General features: G+C 45.6%; 1 protein-coding gene across 1 annotated transcript in view; it reads right to left on the bottom strand.

Moving 5' to 3' along the window:
- Positions 1-26,238, bottom strand: part of LOC118385516 (neural proliferation differentiation and control protein 1-like) — a 57,866-nt gene that overhangs the window by 16,013 nt on the left and 15,615 nt on the right. Inside the window, exon 2 of the mRNA XM_035772722.2 lies at positions 12,483-12,632. Within this exon, the coding sequence (XP_035628615.1) occupies positions 12,483-12,632 (150 nt within the window). The remainder of the gene's footprint in view (positions 1-12,482; positions 12,633-26,238) is intronic.

Raw genomic sequence — 26,238 nt, 5'->3', positions numbered from 1 at the left:
GGGGCTGCCCTGCTCTTGTTAGTGAAAGGAAAGGAACACTGAATGAAAGTATCTACATTTTAGTCATTTAGCAGACGCTCTTACATTACTGCATGACTACATTACTGCATGACTACATTACTGCATGACTACATTACTGCATGACTGCATTACTGCATGACTACCTGCATGACTACATTACTGCATGACTACATTACTGCATGACTACATTACTGCACGACTACATTACTGCATGACTGCATTACTGCATGACTGCATTACTGCATGACTGCATTACTGCATGACTACATTACTGCATGACTACATTACTGCATGACTACATTACTGCATGACTACATTACTGCACGACTACATTACTGCACGACTACATTACTGCACGACTACATTACTGCATGACTACATTACTGCACGACTACATTACTGCACGACTACATTACTGCATGACTACCTGCATGACTACATTACTGCATGACTACATTACTGCATGACTACATTACTGCACGACTACATTACTGCACGACTACATTACTGCACGACTACATTACTGCATGACTACATTACTGCATGACTACATTACTGCATGACTGCATGACTACATTACTGCATGACTACATTACTGCATGACTACATTACTGCATGACTACCTGCATGACTACATTACTGCATGACTACATTACTGCATGAGTACATTACTGCATGACTACATTACTGCATGACTACATTACTGCATGACTACATTACTGCATGACTACATTACTGCATGACTACATTACTGCATGACTACATTACTGCATGACTACATTACTGCATGACTACATTACTGCATGACTACATTACTGCATGACTACATTACTGCATGACTACATTACTGCATGACTACATTACTGCATGACTACATTACTGCATGACTACATTACTGCATGACTACATTACTGCATGACTACATTACTGCATGACTGCATGACTACATTACTGCATGACTACATTACTGCATGACTACATTACTGCATGACTACCTGCATGACTACATTACTGCATGACTACATTACTGCATGAGTACATTACTGCATGACTACATTACTGCATGACTACATTACTGCATGACTACCTGCATGACTACATTACTGCATGACTACATTACTGCATGACTACATTACTGCATGACTACATTACTGCATGACTACATTACTGCATGACTACCTGCATGACTACATTACTGCATGACTACCTGCATGACTACATTACTGCATGACTACATTACTGCATGACTACATTACTGCATGACTACATTACTGCACGACTACATTACTGCATGACTACATTACTGCATGACTACATTACTGCATGACTACATTACTGCATGACTAGTGCATGACTACATTACTGTACGACTACATTACTGCACGACTACATTACTGCATGACTACATTACTGCATGACTACATTACTGCATGACTACATTACTGCATGACTACCTGCATGACTACATTACTGCATGACTACATTACTGCATGACTACATGGCTTCCAATATTACAGTTGATCTCACTGACTTATATTTCTCGGGGGGAGGGGTCTTTCTTAGGGTCTACTGCTGCCCTCTTGTGGCAAAGTGAACAATGCACCGGTGAGTATTTTCAAAAGTCCCTCCAATATCCTGCACTAGGTAAGAACATGCTCTACACCACATGGTTTCCTCTTGACCACACACACACGGCCCAGGTGTGTGTTCCGGTCGGAGGTACTAGGTAAGAACATGCTCTACACCACATGGCTTCCTCTTGACCACACACGGCCCAGGTGTGTATTCCGGTCGGAGGCACTAGGTAAGAACATGCTCTACACCACATGGCTTCCTCTTGACCACACACACACGGCCCAGGTGTGTGTTCCGGTCGGAGGTACTAGGTAAGAACATGCTCTACACCACATGGCTTCCTCTTGACCACACACACACGGCCCAGGTGTGTGTTCCGGTCGGAGGTACTTAGTCATCATCCCTACTCTTCCATCCTCAACAACACATCTCTCTCTCCATGTTCACAATTGCAGTGGCTACGCAGCACCATTGACATATGTGTAAAACACAGCATAAAACTACTTTTCAAGTGAATTATTCATCCCTCCAACCCGAACACCAAACTGTGAATATCTTGTATTTAAGAACACAGACTTAGGTCTGACTATCAGTCAGTCTGACCACAGTTTTACTGTTGATGACCAAGGTAGAATCACCTACATGGACAAGAAGTGACACAGTCAATAAACATAGTCACGCACACACACACACACACACACACACACACACACACACACACACACACACACACACACACACACACACACACACACACACACACACACACACACACACAGTCCCTGGGTACAGCTCTGCTATTAGTACATACTGTGTGTATACATATCTAGTTCCCCTGACTGTTTCACAGCGTTGTTACCAGACAAAGCCCAGGCTCCAAGGCAGGGAGTGTTTACCTATGGGAGTGTACGCCTTGATGTCAAACACAGGCTTGTCCTACATGCATAGACTACTGTTCCACTCACTATACTCACCAAGCTCCTGGAATTTACCTACCCTCTCACCTCTGCTCCTCAGGCCATCATATTGTGCCTACCTATGACAACTTGACCAACATACAAAGCATGGCACCTACACTCACATATCTGTGTATCAGTGTGTCTGTGTGCTTGTGAAAAAGAAAAAAAAAGATGAAGTATGCTTGAAGTATGCGTTTGTGTAAATGTGTCTGTATTACATGCTGCTGTGGAGTGCCTCTGCTTCCTGTTCTCACCCTGCTGCTCTCTCATGCATAGTCTAAGACATCCGGGCTGCCACATTGAATAATGTATCCGTTTCCATCCCTCTCTGGTCCCACTGTGTCTGGGTGGGTTTGTCTCTCGGTGTGCAACACACATGGCCGTACTGGAAGAACCACAATAGCCTGCCTCAATAGATATGGCCTATGGAAGACAAGAATATGCTACAAAAATAGGCACAAATATGTTTAGCACGTAGAAGGAGCATAAAAGCGAAGGCTTTGAATGGCGATTTGAACTGATTTCTGATCTCTCGGATTTGGAGTAAATCTCCATTGAAGTACACCTAATCCTGTACATGGGCGCTGTGACTGAGGTAGGTTGCCTACACCTACTGGGCCAGTCTGTCCTTGCCGACCCTCACAGGCTCATGTAAGAGGCTTAATCTATCTCGGTGGTCTGTAGCACTCACAACACACCATACCACAGCACAACCCGATGGCCAACCTGCAGACCGACCGACCGACCGACCGACCGACCGACCAACCGGCTAACAGACCAGACAACGGCTAACCTGCCGACCGACAGACCGGCTAACCTGCCGACCGACAGACAGACGGCTAACCTGACCGCTAACCGACCAGACAGACAGATGGACCAACAGACGGCTAACCTGCGGCTAACCTGCCGACCGACAGACAGACTGACAGATGGCTAACCTGCCGACGACAACAGACGGACTAACCTGCCGACCGACAGACAGACTGACAGGCGGCTAACCTGCCGACCGACGACCGACAGACAGAGACAGGCGGGCTAACCTGCCGACCGACAGACAGACTGACAGCTAACCTGACAGGCGGCTAACCTGCCGACCGACAGACAGACAGACGGCTAACCTGCCGACCGACAGACAGAGACGGCTAACCTGCCGACCGACAGACAGAGATGGCTAACCTGCCGACCGACAGACAGACACCTGCCGACCGACAGACAGACACCGACAGACAGACAGCTAACGACCGACAGACAGAGACTAAGACAGACAGACAGACAGACAGACAGACAGACAGACAGACAGACAGACAGACACAGACAGACAGACAGACAGACAGACACAGTACAGACAGACAGACAGACACAGTACAGACAGACACAGACAGACAGACAGACAGACAGACAGACAGACAGACAGACAGACAGACAGACAGACAGACAGACAGACAGTACAGACAGACAGACAGACAGTCTGCATGACAGACAGACAGACAGACAGACAGACAGTCTGTACTGCATGACAGACAGACAGACAGACAGACAGACAGACAGACACAGTACAGACAGACAGACAGACAGACAGACAGACAGACAGACAGACAGACAGACAGACAGACAGACAGACAGACAGACAGACAGACAGACAGACAGACAGACAGACAGACAGACAGACAGAGAAAGAGAAAGAGAGACAGACATGCAGTACACTGGGCGATTACAGGCGGTGGTCATGTGTCTGCCCAGCTAAAAATATGAGGGAGAAAGAACGTTTTAGTAATGTTACCCAATGTTCCTCTAATACCAAGAGTGGACAAAGCTGTCATCAAGGCAAAAGGGTGGCTACCTTGAAGAATCTCAAAATTCAGAACATGTATATACATTTGTTTAACACTTGTTTGGTTACTACATGATTCCATGTGTTATTTCATAGTTTTGATATCTTCACTATTAAAAAACCCTGGAATGAGTAGGTGTGTCCAAACATTTGACTGGTACTGTATATTGTTAAGAATGTGAGAGTAGGGGGACTCCCCTATCGAGTCTAGAACCCAGGCCACCAGCACCAATGATGTACGCCCTAACCACTTTCCCAATAAGGAACATCTCTAGATGAGCTTATTGGACCAGTATAGTTAGGCCCTGTCCAGAATAAACCCATTACCCTCGTCCCTAGGCACTTGTATAGATATGAAACAACTTGATAGGTGTAATAGGGTGAACGCACTTTGAGGTCAATCTCATCTCTGTTAATAAAAGTACACTCACTACATGTCCTTAACCTGGCCAACAGACAAAGAGCTATGAATGGATAAGTGGTTCACCAACAGTGATGTGCAACAAAATGGGGGAACATCAGGCAACGTCCTGACAACGTCCTGACAACGTCCTGACAACGTCCTGACAACGTCCTGACAACGGACACACAGAAATGTTCCTGCTACGTTCACATAAAATGTGCCTAGAACATGAATATCTTATGTTCTGAGAACATGCCAGCCATGTTCTGTGTAAGTTCTATTTGACATTAAGGGAATGGTTGGGGCGGCAGCGTAGCCTAGTGGTTAGAGCGTTGGACTAGTAACCGGAAGGTTGCGAGTTCAAACCCCCGAGCTGACAAGAATCTGTCGTTCTGCCCCTGAACAGGCAGTTAACCCACTGTTCCCAGGCCGTCATTGAAAATAAGAATATGTTCTTAACTGACTTGCCTGGTTAAATAAAGGTAAAATAAAACATTTAAAAAATGGTCTCTTGGAAGCATTCCTTGCACATCACAGGAACATTCCCGCAAAAACGTTAATGACCTAATGAGACTTAAGGGAACATTATCTAAAGTTGTGGGAATGTTTATTGTTAGCTGGGTGTGGACAGCAGGGGGGGGGGGGGTTAGAGTAACACAGGATTAGACTATAGCACACAGAGAGAGGGAGAAATAAGGACAGATTGATGCAGAAGAGAGAGAGAGAGAGATCGAGGGCGAGAGGAAGAGAGAGATCGATAGGGAGAAGGAGGGAGAGGAATGATGGGAAGGGAGAGGAGGGAGAGGGTAGATGGGAAGGGAGAAGGAGGGAGAGGGATGTTGGGAAGGGAGAAGGAGGGAGAGGGATGTTGGGAAGGGAGAAGGAGGGAGAGGGATGATGGGAAGGGAGAAGGAGGGAGAGGGATGATGGGAAGGGGAGTAAAGGAGGGACAGATGAGATGATGATTGAGGGAAGGGCAAAAGGGGGAGAAAGCGAGGGGGAGGAAGATTGAGAGAACGCAGTAAGCAAGGAGGGGGACAGAGAGAGCGAGGGAGGAGGCAGATTGAGAGAACACAGTAAGCAAGGAGGGGGACAGAGAGCGAGGGAGGAGGCAGATTGAGAGAACACAGTAAGCAAGGAGGAGGGGGACAGAGAGCGAGGAGGAGGCAGATTGAGAGAACACAGTAAGCAAGGAGGGGGACAGAGAGCGAGGGAGGAGGCAGATTGAGAGAACACAGTAAACAAGGAGGGGGACAGAGAGCGAGGGAGGAGGCAGATTGAGAGAACACAGTAAACAAGGAGGGGGACAGAGAGCGAGGGAGGAGGCAGATTGAGAGAACGCAGTAAGCAAGGAGGGGGACAGAGAGCGAGGGAGGAGGCAGATTGAGAGCGAACGCAGTAAGCAAGGAGGGGGACTGAGAGAGCGAGGGAGGAGGCAGATTGAGAGAACGCAGTAAGCAAGGAGGGGGACAGAGAGAGCGAGGGAGGAGGCAGAGTGAGAGAACGCGGTAAGCAAGGAGGGGGACAGAGAGCGAGGGAGGAGGCAGATTGAGAGAACGCAGTAAGAGAGGGGACAGAGAGCGAGGGAGGAGGCAGATTGAGAGAACGCAGTAAGCAAGGAGGGGGACAGAGAGCGAGGGAGGAGGCAGATTGAGAGTGAACGCGGTAAGCAAGGAGGGGGACAGAGAGCGAGGGAGGAGGCAGATTGAGACACGCAGTAAGCAAGGAGGGGACAGAGAGCGAGGGAGGAGGCAGATTGAGAGAACGCAGTAAGCAAGGAGGGGGACAGAGAGAGCGAGGGAGGAGGCAGATTGAGAGAACGCAGTAAGCAAGGAGGGGACAGAGAGAGCGAGGGAGGAGGCAGATTGAGAGAACGCAGTAAGCAAGGAGGGGGACAGAGAGCGAGGGAGGAGGCAGATTGAGAGAACACAGTAAGCAAGGAGGGGGACAGAGAGAGCGAGGGAGGAGGCAGATTGAGAGAACACAGTAAGCAAGGAGGGGGACAGAGAGCGAGGGAGGAGGCAGATTGAGAGAACACAGTAAGCAAGGAGAGGGGGACAGAGAGCGAGGGAGGAGGCAGATTGAGAGAACGCAGGCAAGGAGGGGGACAGAGAGAGCGAGGGAGGAGGCACAGTAAGCAAGGAGAGGGACAGAGAGCGAGGGAGGAGGCAGATTGAGAGAACACAGTAAACAAGGAGGGGGACAGAGAGAGCGAGGGAGGAGGCAGATTGAGAGAACACAGTAAGCAAGGAGGGGACAGAGAGCGAGGAGGAGGCAGATTGAGAGAACACAGTAAGCAAGGAGGGGGACAGAGAGAGCGAGGGAGGAGGCAGATTGAGAGAACACAGTAAACAAGGAGAGGGACTGAGAGAGCGAGGGAGGAGGCAGATTGAGAGAACACAGTAAGCAAGGAGGGGGACAGAGAGAGCGAGGGAGGAGGCAGATTGAGAGAACGCAGTAAGCAAGGAGAGGGACAGAGAGAGCGAGGGAGAAGGCAGATTGAGAGAACGCAGTAAGCAAGGAGAGGGACTGAGAGAGCGAGGGAGGAGGCAGATTGAGAGAACGCAGTAAGCAAGGAGGGGGACAGAGAGCGAGGGAGGAGGCAGATTGAGAGAACGCAGTAAGCAAGGAGGGGGACAGAGAGCGAGGGAGGAGGCAGATTGAGAGAACGCAGTAAGCAAGGAGGGGGACAGAGAGCGAGGGAGGAGGCAGATTGAGAGAACGCAGTAAGCAAGGAGGGGGACAGAGAGAGCGAGGGAGGAGGCAGATTGAGAGAACGCAGTAAGCAAGGAGGGGGACAGAGAGCGAGGGAGGAGGCAGATTGAGAGTGAACGCGGTAAGCAAGGAGGGGGACAGAGAGAGCGAGGGAGGAGGCAGATTGAGAGAACGCAGTAAGCAAGGAGGGGGACAGAGAGCGAGGGAGGAGGCAGATTGAGAGAACGCAGTAAGCAAGGAGGGGGACAGAGAGAGCGAGGGAGGAGGCAGATTGAGAGAACGCAGTAAGCAAGGAGGGGGACAGAGAGAGCGAGGGAGGAGGCAGATTGAGAGAACGCAGTAAGCAAGGAGGGGGGCGAGGGAGGAGGCAGATTGAGAGAGAGTAAGCAAGGAGGGGGACAGAGAGAGCGAGGAGGAGGCAGATTGAGAGAACACAGTAAGCAAGGAGGGGGACAGAGAGCGAGGAGGAGGCAGATTGAGAGAACACAGTAAGCAAGGAGGGGGACAGAGAGCGAGGAGGAGGCAGATTGAGAGAACACAGTAAGCAAGGAGGGGGACTGAGAGAGCGAGGGAGGAGGCAGATTGAGAGAACACAGTAAGCAAGGAGGGGGACAGAGAGAGCGAGGGAGGAGGCAGATTGAGAGAACACAGTAAGCAAGGAGGGGGACAGAGAGAGCGAGGGAGGAGGCAGATTGAGAGAACACAGTAAGCAAGGAGGGGGACTGAGAGAGCGAGGAGGAGGCAGATTGAGAGAACACAGTAAGCAAGGAGGGGGACAGAGAGAGCGAGGGAGGAGGCAGATTGAGAGAACACAGTAAGCAAGGAGGGGGACAGAGAGAGCGAGGGAGGAGGCAGATTGAGAGAACACAGTAAGCAAGGAGGGGGACAGAGAGCGAGGGAGGAGGCAGATTGAGAGAACACAGTAAGCAAGGAGGGGGACAGAGAGAGCGAGGGAGGAGGCAGATTGAGAGAACACAGTAAGCAAGGAGCAAGGAGGGACAGAGAGCGAGGAGGAGGCAGATTGAGAGAACACAGTAAGCAAGGAGGGGGACAGAGAGTGAGGGAGGAGGCAGATTGAGAGAACACAGTAAGCAAGGAGGGGGACAGAGAGCGAGGGAGGAGGCAGATTGAGAGAACACAGTAAGCAAGGAGGGGACAGAGAGAGCGAGGAGGAGGCAGATTGAGAGAACACAGTAAGCAAGGAGGGGACAGAGAGCGAGGGAGGAGGCAGATTGAGAGAACACAGTAAGCAAGGAGGGGGACAGAGAGAGCGAGGGAGGAGGCAGATTGAGAGAACACAGTAAGCAAGGAGGGGGACAGAGAGAGCGAGGGAGGAGGCAGATTGAGAGAACACAGTAAGCAAGGAGGGGGACAGAGAGAGCGAGGGAGGAGGCAGATTGAGAGAACACAGTAAGCAAGGAGGGGGACAGAGAGAGCGAGGGAGGAGGCAGATTGAGAGAACACAGTAAGCAAGGAGGGGGACAGAGAGAGCGAGGAGGAGGCAGATTGAGAGAACGCAGTAAGCAAGGAGGGGGACAGAGAGCGAGGGAGGAGGCAGATTGAGAGAACGCAGTAAGCAAGGAGGGGGACAGAGAGCGAGGGAGGAGGCAGATTGAGAGTGAACGCGGTAAGCAAGGAGGGGGACAGAGAGCGAGGGAGAAGGCAGATTGAGAGAACACAGTAAGCAAGGAGAGGGACAGAGAGTGAGGGAGAAGGCAGATTGAGAGTGAACGCGGTAAGCAAGGAGGGGGACAGAGAGCGAGGGAGAAGGCAGATTGAGAGTGAACGCGGTAAGCAAGGAGGGGGACAGAGAGAGCGAGGGAGAAGGCAGATTGAGAGAACGCAGTAAGCAAGGAGAGGGACAGAGAGAGCGAGGGAGAAGGCAGATTGAGAGAACGCAGTAAGCAAGGAGAGGGACAGAGAGAGCGAGGGAGGAGGCAGATTGAGAGAACGCAGTAAGCAAGGAGGGGGACTGAGAGAGCGAGGGAGGAGGCAGATTGAGAGAACACAGTAAGCAAGGAGGGGGACAGAGAGAGCGAGGGAGGAGGCAGATTGAGAGAACACAGTAAACAAGGAGGGGGACAGAGAGCGAGGGAGGAGGCAGATTGAGAGAACACAGTAAACAAGGAGGGGGACAGAGAGAGCGAGGAGGAGGCAGATTGAGAGAACACAGTAAGCAAGGAGGGGGACAGAGAGCGAGGGAGGAGGCAGATTGAGAGTGAACGCGGTAAGCAAGGAGGGGGACAGAGAGCGAGGGAGGAGGCAGATTGAGAGAACGCAGTAAGCAAGGAGGGGGACAGAGAGCGAGGGAGAAGGCAGATTGAGAAGGCAGATTGAGAGTGAACGTGGTGGAAGGAGGAAAAAGAGGAGGAGTGAGGGTTTCCTGTCTTTTTCTCTGCAGCCTGTGGTGTACACAGTCTGTGCCACTGTGTGGATCACTATGCCCACTCTTAAAGCACGGGGTTAGTTACTCATGGCTGCAACGCGAACAAAGTCACACACACACATACACACTACAGGGCATCTGATTAAACAGCAGGATCTCTGCATCAGCTCATTAACCACTTAGTTTGACTCTGTTTGACCAAAGCCCATAACCCATGTCTGGACGCTCAGAGATCTGTCGCTTGACACAGGCTTGTGCCCCAAATGGCACCCTATTCCCTACATCAAATCAAAGTTTATATGACACGTGCGCCGAATACAACAGTGAAATGCTTACTTACAGGCCCTTAACCAACAGTGCAATTTTGTAGGTAAAAAATAGGTATTACATAGTGCACTACAGAGGGCTGTGGTCAAACGTAGTGCACTACGTAGGGAAAAGAGTGCAATTTGGGATGCGGACACAACCAGGGCAGGGACGAGTATTGATCAACTGTAAATTTCGGTGTTACTCAAGGTTCCGTTTTAGGACCACTATTGTTTTCACTATATATTTTACCTCTTGGGGATGTCATTCGAAAACATAATGTTAACTTTCACTGCTATGCGGACGACACACAGCTGTACATTTCAATGAAACATGGTGAAGCCCCAAAATTGCCCTCGCTAGAAGAATGTGTTTCAGACATAAGGAAGTGGATGGCTGAAAACGTTCTACTTTTAAACTCGGACAAAACAGAGATGCTTGTTCTAGGTCCCAAGAAACAAAGAGATCTTCTGTTGAATCTGACAATTAATCTTAATGGTTGTACAGTCGTCTCAAATAAAACTGTGAAGGACCTCGGCGTTACTCTGGACCCTGATCTCTCTTTTGAAGAACATATCAAGACCATTTCAAGGACAGCTTTTTTCCATCTACGTAACATTGCAAAAATCAGAAACTTTGTCCAAAAATGATGCAGAAAAATGAATCCATGCTTTTGTCACTTCTAGGTTAGACTACTGCAATGCTCTATTTTCCGGCTACCCGGATAAAGCACTAAATAAACTTCAGTTAGTGCTAAATACGGCTGCTAGAATCCTGACTAGAACCCAAAAATATGATCATATTACTCCAGTGCTAGCCTCCCTACACTGGCTTCCTGTCAAGGCAAGGGCTGATTTCAAGGTTTTACTGCTAACCTACAAAGCATTACATGGGCTTGCTCCTACCTATCTCTCTGATTTGGTCCTGCCGTACATACCTACACGTACGCTACGGTCACAAGACTCAGGCCTCCTAATTGTCCCTAGAATTTCTAAGCAAACAGCTGGAAGCAGGGCTTTCTCCTATAGAGCTCCATTTTTATGGAATGGTCTGCCTACCCATGTAAGAGACGCAAACTCGGTCTCAACCTTTAAGTCTTTACTGAAGACTCATCTCTTCAGTGGGTTATATGATTGAGTGTAGTCTGGCCCAGGAGTGGGAAGGTGAACGGAAAGGCTCTAGAGCAACGAACCGCCCTTGCTGTCTCTGCCTGGCCGGTTCCCCTCTTTCCACTGGGATTCTCTGCCTCTAACCCTATTACAGGGGCTGAGTCACTGGCTTACTGGGGCTCTTTCATACCGTCCCTAGGAGGGGTGCGTCACTTGAGTGGGTTGAGTCACTGATGTGATCTTCCTGTCTGGGTTGGCGCCCCCCCCTTGGGTTGTGCCGTGGCGGAGATCTTTGTGGGCTATACTCGGCCTTGTCTCAGGATGGTAAGTTGGTGGTTGAAGATATCCCTCTAGTGGTGTGGGGGCTGTGCTTTGGCAAAGTGGGTGGGGTTATATCCTTCCCGTTTGGCCCTGTCCGGGGGTATCATCGGATGGGGCCACAGTGTCTCCTGACCCCTCCTGTCTCAGCCTCCAGTATTTATGTTGCAGTAGTTTGCGTCGGGGGGCTAGGGTCAGTTTGTTATATCTGGAGTACTTCTCCTGTCCTATTCGGTGTCCTGTGTGAATTTAAGTGTGCTTTCTCTAATTCTCTCTTTCTTTCTCTCTCTCGGAGGACCTGAGCCCTAGGACCATGCAGGACTACCTGACATGATGACTCCTTGCTGTCCCCAGTCCACCTGGTCGTGCTGCTGCTCCAGTTTCAACTGTTCTGCCTTATTATTATTTGACCATGCTGTTCATTTATGAACATTTGAACATCTTGGCCATGTTCTGTTATAATCTCCACCCAGCACAGCCAGAAGAGGACTGGCCACCCCACATAGCCTGGTTCCTCTCTAGGTTTCTTCCTAGGTTTTGGCCTTTCTAGGAAGTTTTTCCTAGCCACCGTGCTTCTACACCTGCATTGCTTGCTGTCTGGGGTTTTAGGCTGGGTTTCTGTACAGCACTTTGAGATATCAGCTGATGTACGAAGGGCTTTATAAATACATTTGATTTGATGTTCACTGCACATAGATAAATACGCTGTGCAGAACTCTCCTTTAGAAACGTCTACTATCTACTGAAGCAGCTTCATGAAATACATTCAATAACCTCTGTCGTAAATGAACCACATCCCCATGATTATAATGGAGCCGTCTATCTGCATAATCTGTGTGTAATGGCCAGACCTACATACCATGGTGACGGCGGCTCGTCCTTGCCACGCACAATCCTTCCTCGTTCTCGTCCAATGGATTGAGACACGGGCCGCAGTAGGATGTGCCAGGTTTGCAGAAGTGCCGCCCCTCGCGGGCACAGTCTATGTGGTCCGGGCACTTACCCCTAGCTAAATAGAAAGAGAGAGAGAAGGCATAAAAAGAGACCGTTTAGACGCCACACTCTATTGCTCACCTCCTCTGACAGCATATACTGAACCCTGGTTTTCATGATTCGTACGGAGGCATCATCCCCCAGGTGCCATGACAAAAGAAGCTGCTCGGAGATGACAAAACGACATGTAGTCATGACAACCTACTGAATTAAAGACACACCAGTCAGTGGCAGACTTAATTTTACTATGTACACGGAACAAATACACGGAACAAATAAAATACAGGACAACATGTCAGGTGTTCCTCCCCTGTTTCCTGAGCTGAAATAAAAGATCCCAAAAAACCTTCTCTCAAGTTTCGTGCACAAATTTGTTTACATACCTGTTCGTGAGCATTTCTCCTTTGTCTGGATAATCCATCCACCGGACAGGTGTGGCATAACAAGAAGCTGATTAAACAGCATGATCATTACACAGGTGCACCTTGTGCTGGGAACATTGAAAGGCCACCCTAAAGGTTTTGTCACACAACACAATGCCACAGCTGTCTCAAGTTTTGAGGGAGTGTGCAATTGGCATGCTGACTGCAGGAATGTCCACCAGAGCTGTTGCCAGATAATTGAATGTTAATTTCTTTACCATAAGCCACCTCCAACGTCCTTTTAGAGAATTTGGCAGTACGTCCAACCAGCCTGAGAACCCAGACCACGTGTATGGCGGCGTGTGGGCGAGCGGTTTGCTGATGTCAACGTCACAGGAGGCTGCTGAGGGCGGCTTTTAATAATGGCCGGAGCGAAGCAAATGGAATGGCATCAAACACATAGAAACCATGTTTCCTGAAGCTGAAAATGCCTCAGTTCTTACATGGCCTGCGCACTCACCAGACATGTCACCCATTGAGCATGTTTGGGATGCTCTGGATCGACGTGTAAAACATGTAACAAAGAGTGTTTCAGTTCCCGCCAATATCCAGCAGCTTCGCACAGCCATTGAAGAGGAGTGGGACAACATTCCACATTCAACAGCCTGATCAACTACGGGAATGAGATGTGCCGCGCTGCATGAGGCAAAATGGTGGTCACACCAGATACTGACTGGTTTTCTGATCCACACACCTGCTTTTGTTAAGGTATCTGTGACCAACAGATGCATATCTGTATTCCCAGTCATGTGAAATCCATAGATTAGGGCCTGATTAATTAATTAATTTCCTCATATAACTGTAACTTGTTGCATTTATATTTTTTGTTTAGTATACAATTTACAGGGATTTCTAATAGCAAAACACTACTTACTGAGCGTGCTGTTGTTTCCATTGCACATAGAAAAAGCAGTCCTTCAAAACCAGAAGTGTCATCTATGAAAATCAATGGAGGAATACACAACTTCACCTTCAGAGATTGTGAAGTACTGCTGACGTGAGAATTATACAGTATGACAGGTTCAATGACAGCCTGAGTGAGTCTCCAATCTGTGACACACACACACACAAAGTGGGTCACCAGGTGTTTTCTTGTTGCAGAGGCACACTAGGCTCTTTCCCGGAGGGATAATGACAATAACTATGATTAACCACACGCCTGTCAGGGTTAAAGAGGCAGAGTTGTACAGAGTGGGACAGTAACCATGGGCAGGTCGGAGGGCATAGTACAGGAGGAGGATATTCATAGAAACTCATGCCCCCTAGGCTGCTGCAGAACTACAGCATGTCGCCATAACGACCTCCATGGGAACCAGAAGCTGGTTGCAAAACTACATGGTGGATGGATTCTCTTGGTAATGGAGAAATGCTCAAAAAACAGGGATGTAAATAGAAATGTGCACAACATTTAGGAGAAATAAGCTTTTTGTGCGTATGGAACATTTCTGGGATCTTTTATTTCAGCTCATGGAACATGTTCCGTATAAGACAGACATAGTTACAGGCACTCAACGTGTGACAAGGGAGACAAGGCTAAAAATGACAAGGATGTGAATTCAGACAAGTGAAAGAACTTGTTCCTGCATAGTGGTGGAGCTGGGGTTAGACTGCAAACAGGTGTGACCAGAGACTGTTCCTCTCTCTATCGCTCTGCTACGCACTGGTAACTTTCCTACTGTACATGCATTTCCTCTCTCTCCCTCTAGGGGATGTGTGTCTGAGTGTCGTCTGAAAGGTTGGATGTGTGATCATGCTTGTGTGTGCCTGTTGGCGTGTGTGCACCTGCCTGTGTCACAAGACCCATTCAAAACATAGGGCAAGGTACTCAAGACAAACAAAGCTGATCATTTATGGTATCACACATTTCCAAAGGACCACACACACAGATTGTCTATTGTCAATCACACACATTTCCAAAGGACCACACACACAGATTGTCTATTGTCAATCACACACATTTCCTCACCCTCTTATAGGCATCTTGTCTCAAAAGTCATAAAGTCTCTGAAATGTATTCTTTATTGTTTCCATAATGAAATGTTGTCTCCCCTGTTCTCACTGATCCTGCCAAACGACTCAGTATCACAACAGCCTTTGGATGCACACGTGCCTCCTCCATCCCTCCATCCTGGATTAAATTCATATTCTCCTCCTCCATCCCTCCATCCTGGATTAAATTCATATTCTCCTCCTCCATCCCTCCATCCTGGATTAAATTCATATTCTCTTCCTCCATCCCTCCATCCCTCCTCCATCCTCATATTTCTCCATCCTCCATCCCATCCCTGGATTAAATTCATATTCTCCTCCTCCATCCCTCCATCCTGGATTAAATTCATATTCTCCTCCTCCATCCCTCCATCCTGGATTAAATTCATATTCTCCTCCTCCATCCTGGATTAAATTCATATTCTCCTCCTCCATCCCTCCATCCTGGATTAAATTCATATTCTCCTCCTCCATCCTGGATTAAATTCATATTCTCCTCCTCCATCCCTCCATCCTGGATTAAATTCATATTCTCCTCCTCCATCCCTCCATCCTGGATTAAATTCATATTCTCCTCCTCCTCCATCCCTCCATCCTGGATTAAATTCATATTCTCCTCCTCCATCCCTCCATCCTGGATTAAATTCATATTCTCCTCCTCCATCCCTCCATCCTGGATTAAATTCATATTCTCCTCCTCCATCCTGGATTAAATTCATATTCTCCTCCTCCATCCTGGATTAAATTCATATTCTCCTCCTCCATCCCTCCATCCTGGATTAAATTCATATTCTCCTCCTCCATCCCTCCATCCTGGATTAAATTCATATTCTCCTCCTCCATCCCTCCATCCTGGATTAAATTCATATCCTCCTCCTCCATCCTGGATTAAATTCATATCCTCCTCCTCCCTCCCTCTCTAATCTGTGGTATTTTTGCATGTCACTCTCCCTAATGTTCCTCTCCTCTGATCCTTCCACATCCCATCTACCAAACTCCCTACTGTAGACGATCATGTCTAGGTGGTGTGTATGTGAGATGTCTGTGTGTGATAGAATTTGAGTGTGTGCAATTGCCCTCGAGGGACAGAGAGAGAGAGAGAAAGATAAATATAATTTCTATATCTGCTCATGTGATCATATTAGTCTGAGTTTGTATGTGATGTTGTGTGTTAGTGTGTGCGTGTGAGAGAGTCTGAGTATGTGTTTATGTCAATCTGATTATTAAGAGTATGTGTGTATGAAATAATTGGCCTTCTCTCAAGGAGTGCCCCAACGCGCCACCCATCTCCAGTCTGCCTGCCAGCCCTTCTCAGTGTCCTGTCCTGAAGGTGACCGTGCTTATGTTACCCAGGACAAGATGGCCTCAAGCACTGCTCACTGCTGCCACATGTGATGTGGCTTCTGGCTACAGCTCCCCCAGTTGTCCTGCCCAATGGAGTCAGCCAGTCTGTCACATTGTGATGTGGCTTCTAGCTACAGCTCCCCCAGTTGTCCTGCCCAATGGAGTCAGTCACCATTGTGATGTGGTCTGTCACATTGTGATGTGGGCTCCCCCAGTTGTCCTGCCCTGCCAGTCTGTCACATTGTGAGCTTCTAGCTACAGCTCCCCCAGTTGTCCTGCCCTCAGCCAGTCTCATTGTGATGTGGCTTCTAGCTACAGCTCCCCAGTTGTCCTGCCCAATGCTCCCCAGTTGTCCTGCCCAATGGTCAGCCAGTCTGTCACATTGATGATGTGGCTTCTGTCTGTCACATTGTGACAGCTCCCCCAGTTGTCCTGCCCAATGGAGTCAACCAGTCTGTCACATTGTGATGTGGCTTCTGGCTACAGCTCCCCCAGTTGTCCTGCCCAATGGAGTCAGCCAGTCTGTCACATTGTGATGTGGCTTCTGGCTACAGCTCCCCCAGTTGTCCTGCCCAATGGAGTCAGCCAGTCTGTCACATTGTGATGTGGCTTCTGGCTACAGCTCCCCCAGTTGTCCTGCCCAATGGAGTCAGCCAGTCTGTCACATTGTGATGTGGCTTCTGGCTACAGCTCCCCCAGTTGTCCTGCCCAATGGAGTCAGCCAGTCTGTCACATTGTGATGTGGCTTCTGGCTACAGCTCCCCCAGTTGTCCTGCCCAATGGAGTCAGCCAGTCTGTCACATTGTGATGTGGCTTCTGGCTACAGCTCCCCCAGTTGTCTGCCTGCAGTCTGTCACATTGTGATGTGGCTTCTGGCTACAGCTCCCCAGTTGTCCTGAGTCAGCCAGTCTGTCACATTGTGATGTGGCTTCTGGCTCCCCAGCTGCCCCCCAGTTGTCCTGCCCAATGGAGTCAGCCAGTCTGTCACATTGTGATGTGGCTTCTGGCTACAGCTCCCCCAGTTGTCCTGCCCAATGGAGTCAGCCAGTCTGTCACATTGTGATGTGGCTTCTGGCTACAACTCCCCCAGTTGTCCTGCCCAATGGAGTCAGCCAGTCTGTCACATTGTGATGTGGCTTCTGGCTACAGCTCCCCCAGTTGTCCTGCCCAATGGAGTCAGCCAGTCTGTCACATTGTGATGTGGCTTCTGGCTACAGCTCCCCCAGTTGTCCTGCCCAATGGAGTCAGCCAGTCTGTCACATTGTGATGTGGCTTCTGGCTACAGCTCCCCCAGTTGTGGCTACAGCTCCCCCAGTTGTCCTGCCCAATGGAGTCAGCCAGTCTGTCACTGGCCCAGCTCCCCATGGAGTCAGTCCATTGTGAGTCTGTCACAGTTGTGATGTGGCTTTCTAGCTACAGCTCCCCCAGTTGTCCTGCCCAATGGAGTCAGCCAGTCTGTCACATTGTGATGTTGCTTCTGGCTACAACTCCCCCAGTTGTCCTGCCCAATGGAGTCAGCCAGTCTGTCACATTGTGATGTGGCTTCTGGCTACAGCTCCCCCAGTTGTCCTGCCCAATGGAGTCAGCCAGTCTGTCACATTGACGCCACCTACATGTTGATCCTCATAAGTCAATACACTTCAGGAAGCCACGTATCCTGCCCTTTGAAGTCTCTAATCCCTCCTTCCCTCCATTTAATTCTGTTTGTCCACCTCTCTCCATCCATGGGTCCTTTGATCAAATTGTGCCAGATAATTTGTCTTCTCAGGCTATTTGATCGAACAAATCTCTGGATCAAGGAAGAGCAAAGAGCCAAGACGACCCAGATAAGGTGTCACACAATAGGACCCCAGATCACGGAACAACAATGCAGTCAGTCTTCAGAAAAGAAACTATTTCCTTAATCAAATGACACACCCATTTCCCTCTACCGCTACGTATCGCATCTTTCTGTCTGGCTTGGTTGAGGTCATTATGGTTTAGAAAATCATAGTTTCACTTAGAATAGATATGGTATCAAATATAGTTGAAGTCGGAAGTTTAGTTGGAGTCATTAAAACTCGTTTTTCAACCACTCCACAAATTTCTTGTTAACAAACTATAGTTTTGGCAAGTCGGTTAGGACATCTACTTTGTGCATGACACATTTTTCCAACAATTGTTGACAGACAGATTAATTCACTGTAAATATACAGTGAGTTCCAAAAGTATTGGGACACTGACATTCTTTGGTTTGTTCTGTCTCTGTACTCCAGAACTTTGGATTGGAAATGATACAATGACTCTGCTAAATGACTTAAATGTAATGTAATGTAATGACTATGGCATTAAAGTGCAGACTAACAGCTTCAATTTGAGGGCATTTGTGCGTCTGTAACTTTCTCACTCATCGTTATTCACGATTCATTCAGGAATTGATCCATAATCATGGTAGCATCCATAATGTAGAAGTGGTTCAAAACATATTATTATGTACAACAAAAGTGACTCCAAAATGACAATACATTATTTACCATTAATTTCTATTGGGCCCAAAATAACCTGAAACACAACCACGCTTGATGTAGTCATTGCGTGCTAGGAATATGGGACCAAATACTTTACTTTTCACTACTTTAATACACATGTAAATTAATTTGTCCTAATGCATTTGGTCCCCTAAAATAGGGTTGACTATGTATATAAAGTGCTGTAATTTCTAAACGGTTCAGCCGATATGGATGAAAATACCCTCAAATTAAAGCTGACAGTCCTGCACTTTAACCTCATAGTCGTTGTATTATTTCAAATCCAACGTGATGGATTACAGAGCCAAAACAACAACAACAATAATTATTCAATGTCCCAATACTTGAGCTCACTGTATCTAAATGCATGGTTGGAATCATAATATCTGTTCTATCTCTGTACATTATGAGGTATAACATAATATCTGTTCTATCTCTGTACATTATGAGGTATGACATAATATCTGTTCTATCTCTGTACATTATGAGGTATGACATAATATCTGTTCTATCTCTGTACGTTATGAGGTATAACATAATATCTGTTCTATCTCTGTACATTATGAGGTATGACATAATATCTGTTCTATCTCTGTACGTTATGAGGTATAACATAATATCTGTTCTATCTCTGTACATTATGAGGTATGACATAATATCTGTTCTATCTCTGTACGTTATGAGGTATAACATAATATCTGTTCTATCTCTGTACATTATGAGGTATGACATAATATCTGTTCTATCTCTGTACGTTATGAGGTATAACATAATATCTGTTCTATCTCTGTACATTATGAGGTATAACATATCTGTTCTATCTCTGTACGTTATGAGGTATAACATATCTGTTCTATCTCTGTACGTTATGAGGTATAACATAATATCTGTTCTATCTCTGTACGTTATGAGGTATAAACATATCTGTTCTATCTCTGTACGTTATGAGGTATAACATAATATCTGTTCTATCTCTGTACATTATGAGGTATAACATATCTGTTCTATCTCTGTACGTTATGAGGTATAACATAATATCTGTTCTATCTCTGTACGTTATGAGGTATAAACATATCTGTTCTATCTCTGTACGTTATGAGGTATAACATAATATCTGTTCTATCTCTGTACGTTATGAGGTATAAACATATCTGTTCTATCTCTGTACGTTATGAGGTATAACATATCTGTTCTATCTCTGTATGTTATGAGGTATAACATATCTGTTCTATCTCTGTACGTTATGAGGTATAACATAAAATCTGTTCTATCTCTGTATGTTATGAGGTATAAACATATCTGTTCTATCTCTGTACGTTATGAGGTATAACATAATATCTGTTCTATCTCTGTACGTTATGAGGTATAAACATATCTGTTCTATCTCTGTACGTTATGAGGTATAACATATCTGTTCTATCTCTGTATGTTATGAGGTATAACATATCTGTTCTATCTCTGTACGTTATGAGGTATAACATAATATCTGTTCTATCTCTGTACGTTATGAGGTATAACATATCTGTTCTATCTCTGTACGTTATGAGGTATAACATATCTGTTCTATCTCTGTACGTTATGAGGTATAAACATATCTGTTCTATCTCTGTACGTTATGAGGTATAACATAATATCTGTTCTATCTCTGTACGTTATGAGGTATAACATAATATCTGTTCTATCTCTGTACGTTATGAGGTATAACATATCTGTTCTATCTCTGTACGTTATGAGGTATAACATATCTGTTCTATCTCTGTACGTTATGAGGTATAAACATATCTGTTCTATCTCTGTACGTTATGAGGTATAACATAATATCTGTTCTGTATGTTATGAGGTATAACATATCTCTGTACGTTATGAGGTATAACATAATATCTGTTCTATCTCTGTACATTATGAGGTATAACATATCTGTTCTATCTCTGTACGTTATGAGGTATAACATAATATCTGTTCTATCTCTGTACGTTATGAGGTATAACATATCTGTTCTATCTCTGTACATTATGAGGTATAACATATCTGTTCTATCTCTGTACGTTATGAGGTATAACATATCATCTGTTCTATCTCTGTACGTTATGAGGTATAACATAATATCTGTTCTATCTCTGTACATTATGAGGTATAACATATCTGTTCTATCTCTGTACGTTATGAGGTATAACATAATATCTGTTCTATCTCTGTACATTATGAGGTATAACATAATATCTGTTCTATCTCTGTACGTTATGAGGTATAACATATCTGTTCTATCTCTGTACGTTATGAGGTATAACATATCTGTTCTATCTCTGTACGTTATGAGGTATAACATAATATCTGTTCTATCTCTGTACATTATGAGGTATAACATATTATCTGTTCTATCTCTGTACGTTATGAGGTATAACATAATATCTGTTCTATCTCTGTACATTATGAGGTATAACATATTATCTGTTCTATCTCTGTACGTTATGAGGTATAAACATAATATCTGTTCTATCTCTGTACGTTATGAGGTATGACATAATATCTGTTCTATCTCTGTACGTTATGAGGTATAACATAATATCTGTTCTATCTCTGTATGTTATGAGGTATAACATATCTGTTCTATCTCTGTACATTATGAGGTATAACATAATATCTGTTCTATCTCTGTACTATGAGGTATAACATATCTGTTCTATCTCTGTACGTTATGAGGTATAACATATCTGTTCTATCTCTGTACGTTATGAGGTATAACATATCTGTTCTATCTCTGTACGTTATGAGGTATAACATATCTGTTCTATCTCTGTACGTTATGAGGTATAACATAATATCTGTTCTATCTCTGTACGTTATGAGGTATAACATAATATCTGTTCTATCTCTGTACGTTATGAGGTATAACATAATATCTGTTCTATCTCTGTACGTTATGAGGTATAACATAATATCTGTTCTATCTCTGTACGTTATGAGGTATAACATAATATCTGTTCTATCTCTGTACGTTATGAGGTATAACATAATATCTGTTCTATCTCTGTACGTTATGAGGTATAACATAATATCTGTTCTATCTCTGTACGTTATGAGGTATAACATAATATCTGTTCTATCTCTGTACGTTATGAGGTATAACATAATATCTGTTCTATCTCTGTACGTTATGAGGTATAACATAATATCTGTTCTATCTCTGTACGTTATGAGGTATAACATAATATCTGTTCTATCTCTGTACGTTATGAGGTATAACATATCTGTTCTATCTCTGTACGTTATGAGGTATAACATAATATCTGTTCTATCTCTGTACGTTATGAGGTATAACATAATATCTGTTCTATCTCTGTACGTTATGAGGTATAACATAATATCTGTTCTATCTCTGTACGTTATGAGGTATAACATAATATCTGTTCTATCTCTGTACGTTATGAGGTATAACATAATATCTGTTCTATCTCTGTACGTTATGAGGTATAACATATCTGTTCTATCTCTGTACGTTATGAGGTATAACATATCTGTTCTATCTCTGTACATTATGAGGTATAACATATCTGTTCTATCTCTGTACGTTATGAGGTATAACATAATATCTGTTCTATCTCTGTACATTATGAGGTATAACATATCTGTTCTATCTCTGTACGTTATGAGGTATAACATAATATCTGTTCTATCTCTGTACGTTATGAGGTATAACATAATATCTGTTCTATCTCTGTACATTATGAGGTATAACATATCTGTTCTATCTCTGTACGTTATGAGGTATAACATAATATCTGTTCTATCTCTGTACGTTATGAGGTATAAACATATCTGTTCTATCTCTGTACGTTATGAGGTATAACATAATATCTGTTCTATCTCTGTACGTTATGAGGTATAAACATATCTGTTCTATCTCTGTACGTTATGAGGTATAACATAATATCTGTTCTATCTCTGTACATTATGAGGTATAACATATCTGTTCTATCTCTGTACGTTATGAGGTATAACATAATATCTGTTCTATCTCTGTACGTTATGAGGTATAACATAATATCTGTTCTATCTCTGTACGTTATGAGGTATAACATATCTGTTCTATCTCTGTACATTATGAGGTATAACATAATATCTGTTCTATCTCTGTACGTTATGAGGTATAACATAATATCTGTTCTATCTCTGTACATTATGAGGTATAACATAATATCTGTTCTATCTCTGTACATTATGAGGTATAACATAATATCTGTTCTATCTCTGTACGTTATGAGGTATAACATAATATCTGTTCTATCTCTGTACATTATGAGGTATAACATAATATCTGTTCTATCTCTGTACGTTATGAGGTATAAACATAGTTCACATGCAGCAGTGCAGGCTGTTTCCCATAATGTGGGAAGTTAATGTTGCACAGACAATTGCAGCCCCAGGGACTGTGACCTTTACACTTAACACATATACAGTATATCACAAAAGTGAGTGCACCCCTCACATTTTTGTAAATATTTGAGTATATCTTTTCATGTGACAACACTGAAGAAATGACACTTTACTACAATGTAAAGTAGTGAGTGTACAGCTTGTATAACAGTGGAAATTTGCTGACCCCTCAAAACAACTCAACATTTACATTTAAGTCATCTAGCAGACGCTCTTATCCAGAGCGACTTACAAATTGGTGCATTCACCTTATGACATCCAGTGGAACAGCCACTTTACAATAGTGCATCTAAATCTTTTAAGGGGGGGGGGGTGAGAAGGATTACTTTATCCTAACACACAGCCATTAATATCTAAACCGCTGGCAACAAAAGTGAGTACACACCTAAGTGAAAATGTCCAAATTGGGCCCAAAGTGTCAATATTTTGTGTGGCCACCATCATTTTTCCAGCACTGCCTTAACCCTTTTGGGCTTGGAGTTCACCAGAGCTTCACAGGTTGCCACTGGAGTCCTCTTCCACTACTCCATGACGACATCACGGAGCTGGTGGATGTTAGAGACCTTGCACTCCTCCACCTTCCGTTTGAGGATGCCCCACAGATGCTCAATAGGGTTTAGGTCTGGAGACATGCTTGGCCAGTCCATCACATTTACCCTCAGCTTCTTTAGCAAGGCAGTCGTCTTGGAGGTGTGTTTGGGGTCGTTATCATGTTGCCCTGCGGCCCAGTCTCCGAAGGGAGGGGATCATGCTCTGCTTCAGTATGTCACAGTACATGTTGGAATACTGCCCTAAGGCCCAGTCTCCGAAGGGAGGGGATCATGCTCTGCTTCAGTATGTCACAGTACATGTTGGCATTCATGGTTCCCTCAATGAACTGTAGCTCCCCAGTGCCGGCAGCACTCATGCAGCCCCAGACAATGACACTCCCACCACCATGCTTGACTGTAGGCAAGACACACTTGTCTTTGTACTCCTCACCTGGTTGCCACCACACACGCTTGACACCATGTGAACCAAAGTTTATCTTGGTCTCATCAGACCACAGGACATGGTTCCAGTAATCCATGTCCTTAGTCTGCTTGTCTTCAGCAAACTGTTTGCAGGCTTTCTTGTGCCTCATCTTTAGAAGAGGCTTCCTTCTGGGACGACAGCCATGCAGATGGTATGGTCTGAGCACTGACAGGCGGACCCCCCACCCCTTCAACCTCTGCAGCAATGCTGGCAGCACTCATATGTCTATTTCCCAAAGACAACCTCTGGATATGACGCTGAGCACGTGCACTCAACTTCTTTGGTCGACCATGGTGAGGCCTGTTCTGAGTGGAACCTGTCCAGTTAAACCGCTGTATGGTCTTGGCCACGGTGCTGCAGCTCAGTTTCAGGGTCTTGGCAATCTTCTTATAGCCCAGGCCATCTTTATGTAGAGCAACAATGATTTTTTTCAGATCCTCAGAGAGTTCTTTGCCATGAGGTGCCATGTTGAACTTCCAGTGACCAGTCAGAATGAGGGAGTGTGAGAGCAATGACACCAAATTTAACACACCTGCTCCCCATTCACACCTGAGACTTCGTAACACTAACGAGTCACATGACACCGGGGAGGGAAAATTGCTAATTGGGCCCAATTTGGACATTTTCACTTAGGGGTGTACTCACTTTTGTTGCCAGCGGTTTAGACATGAATGGCTGTGTGTTGAGTTGTTTTGAGGGGACAGCAAATTTGCACTGTTATACTACTTTACATTGTAGCAAAGTGTCATTTCTTCAGTGTTGTCACATGAAAAGATAAACTCAAATATTTACAAAAATGTGAGGGGTGTACTCACTTTTGTGATATACTGTGTACACACACCTCCAAGTGCATATTTCCCAGCTGTGAATTATTCACTGCAATGGAGATAGTGAATTAAGAGATAAGTGCATCATCAGCCCAAGGTACTGCTGCATAAAGCAAATAAAGGAGGATAGTATGAATCACCTTAGGCCCTTTATTAAACCTGCAACAGAAGAGCTGGTTTGAAGGGGAGTGGTGAGAGAGAGAGAGAGAGAGAGAGAGAGAGAGAGAGAGAGAGAGAGAGAGAGAGAGAGAGAGAGAGAGAGAGAGAGAGAGAGAGAGAGAGAGAGAGAGAGAGAGAGAGAGAGAGAGAGAGACAGAGACAGAGACAGAGAGACAGAGACAGAGACAGAGACAGAGACAGAGAGACAGAGACAGAGAGAGAGACAGAGACAGAGAGAGACAGAGAGAGAGAGACAGAGACAGAGAGACAGAGAGAGAGAGAGACAGAGAGACAGGGAGACAGAGAGACAGAGAGAGAGAGAGAGAGAGAGAGAGACAGAGAGACAGAGAGAGAGACAGAGAGAGAGAGAGAGAGAGAGAGAGAGAGAGACAGAGACAGAGAGAGAGACAGAGAGAGAGAGACAGAGAGAGAGACAGAGAGAGAGACAGAGACAGAGAGACAGAGAGAGAGACAGAGAGAGAGAGAGAGAGACAGAGTGAGAGACGGAGAGAGAGAGAGAGAGAGAGAGAGAGAGAGTGAGAGACGGAGAGAGAGAGAGAGAGAGAGAGAGAGAGAGAGAGAGAGAGAGAGAGAGAGAGAGAGAGAGAGAGAGAGAGAGACAGAGACAGAGAGAGAGAGAGAGAGACAGAGAGAGAGACAGAGAGAGAGTGAGAGACGGAGAGACAGAGAGAGAGACACAGAGAGAGACAGAGACAGAAATAACCATTATGCCATTCGGTCAGGTGGGACCAGCGAGAGAGACAGACACAGAGAGAGACAGGGAGAGAGAGAAAGCCCTTGAATTGAAAGAGAGAGAGAGAGAGACAGAGAGAGAGAGAGCGAGAGAGCGAGATATAACCATTATGTCATTCGGTCAGGTGGGACCAGCGAGGTGTAAATACAGTTATGTAACGCCACAAACCTGA

This window comes from Oncorhynchus keta, chromosome 6 (assembly GCF_023373465.1).
Source record: "Oncorhynchus keta strain PuntledgeMale-10-30-2019 chromosome 6, Oket_V2, whole genome shotgun sequence".
Taxonomy (NCBI): domain Eukaryota; kingdom Metazoa; phylum Chordata; class Actinopteri; order Salmoniformes; family Salmonidae; genus Oncorhynchus; species Oncorhynchus keta.
Note: the sequence above shows the minus strand (reverse complement) of the source record. Positions and strands in the feature narration are given on the sequence as shown.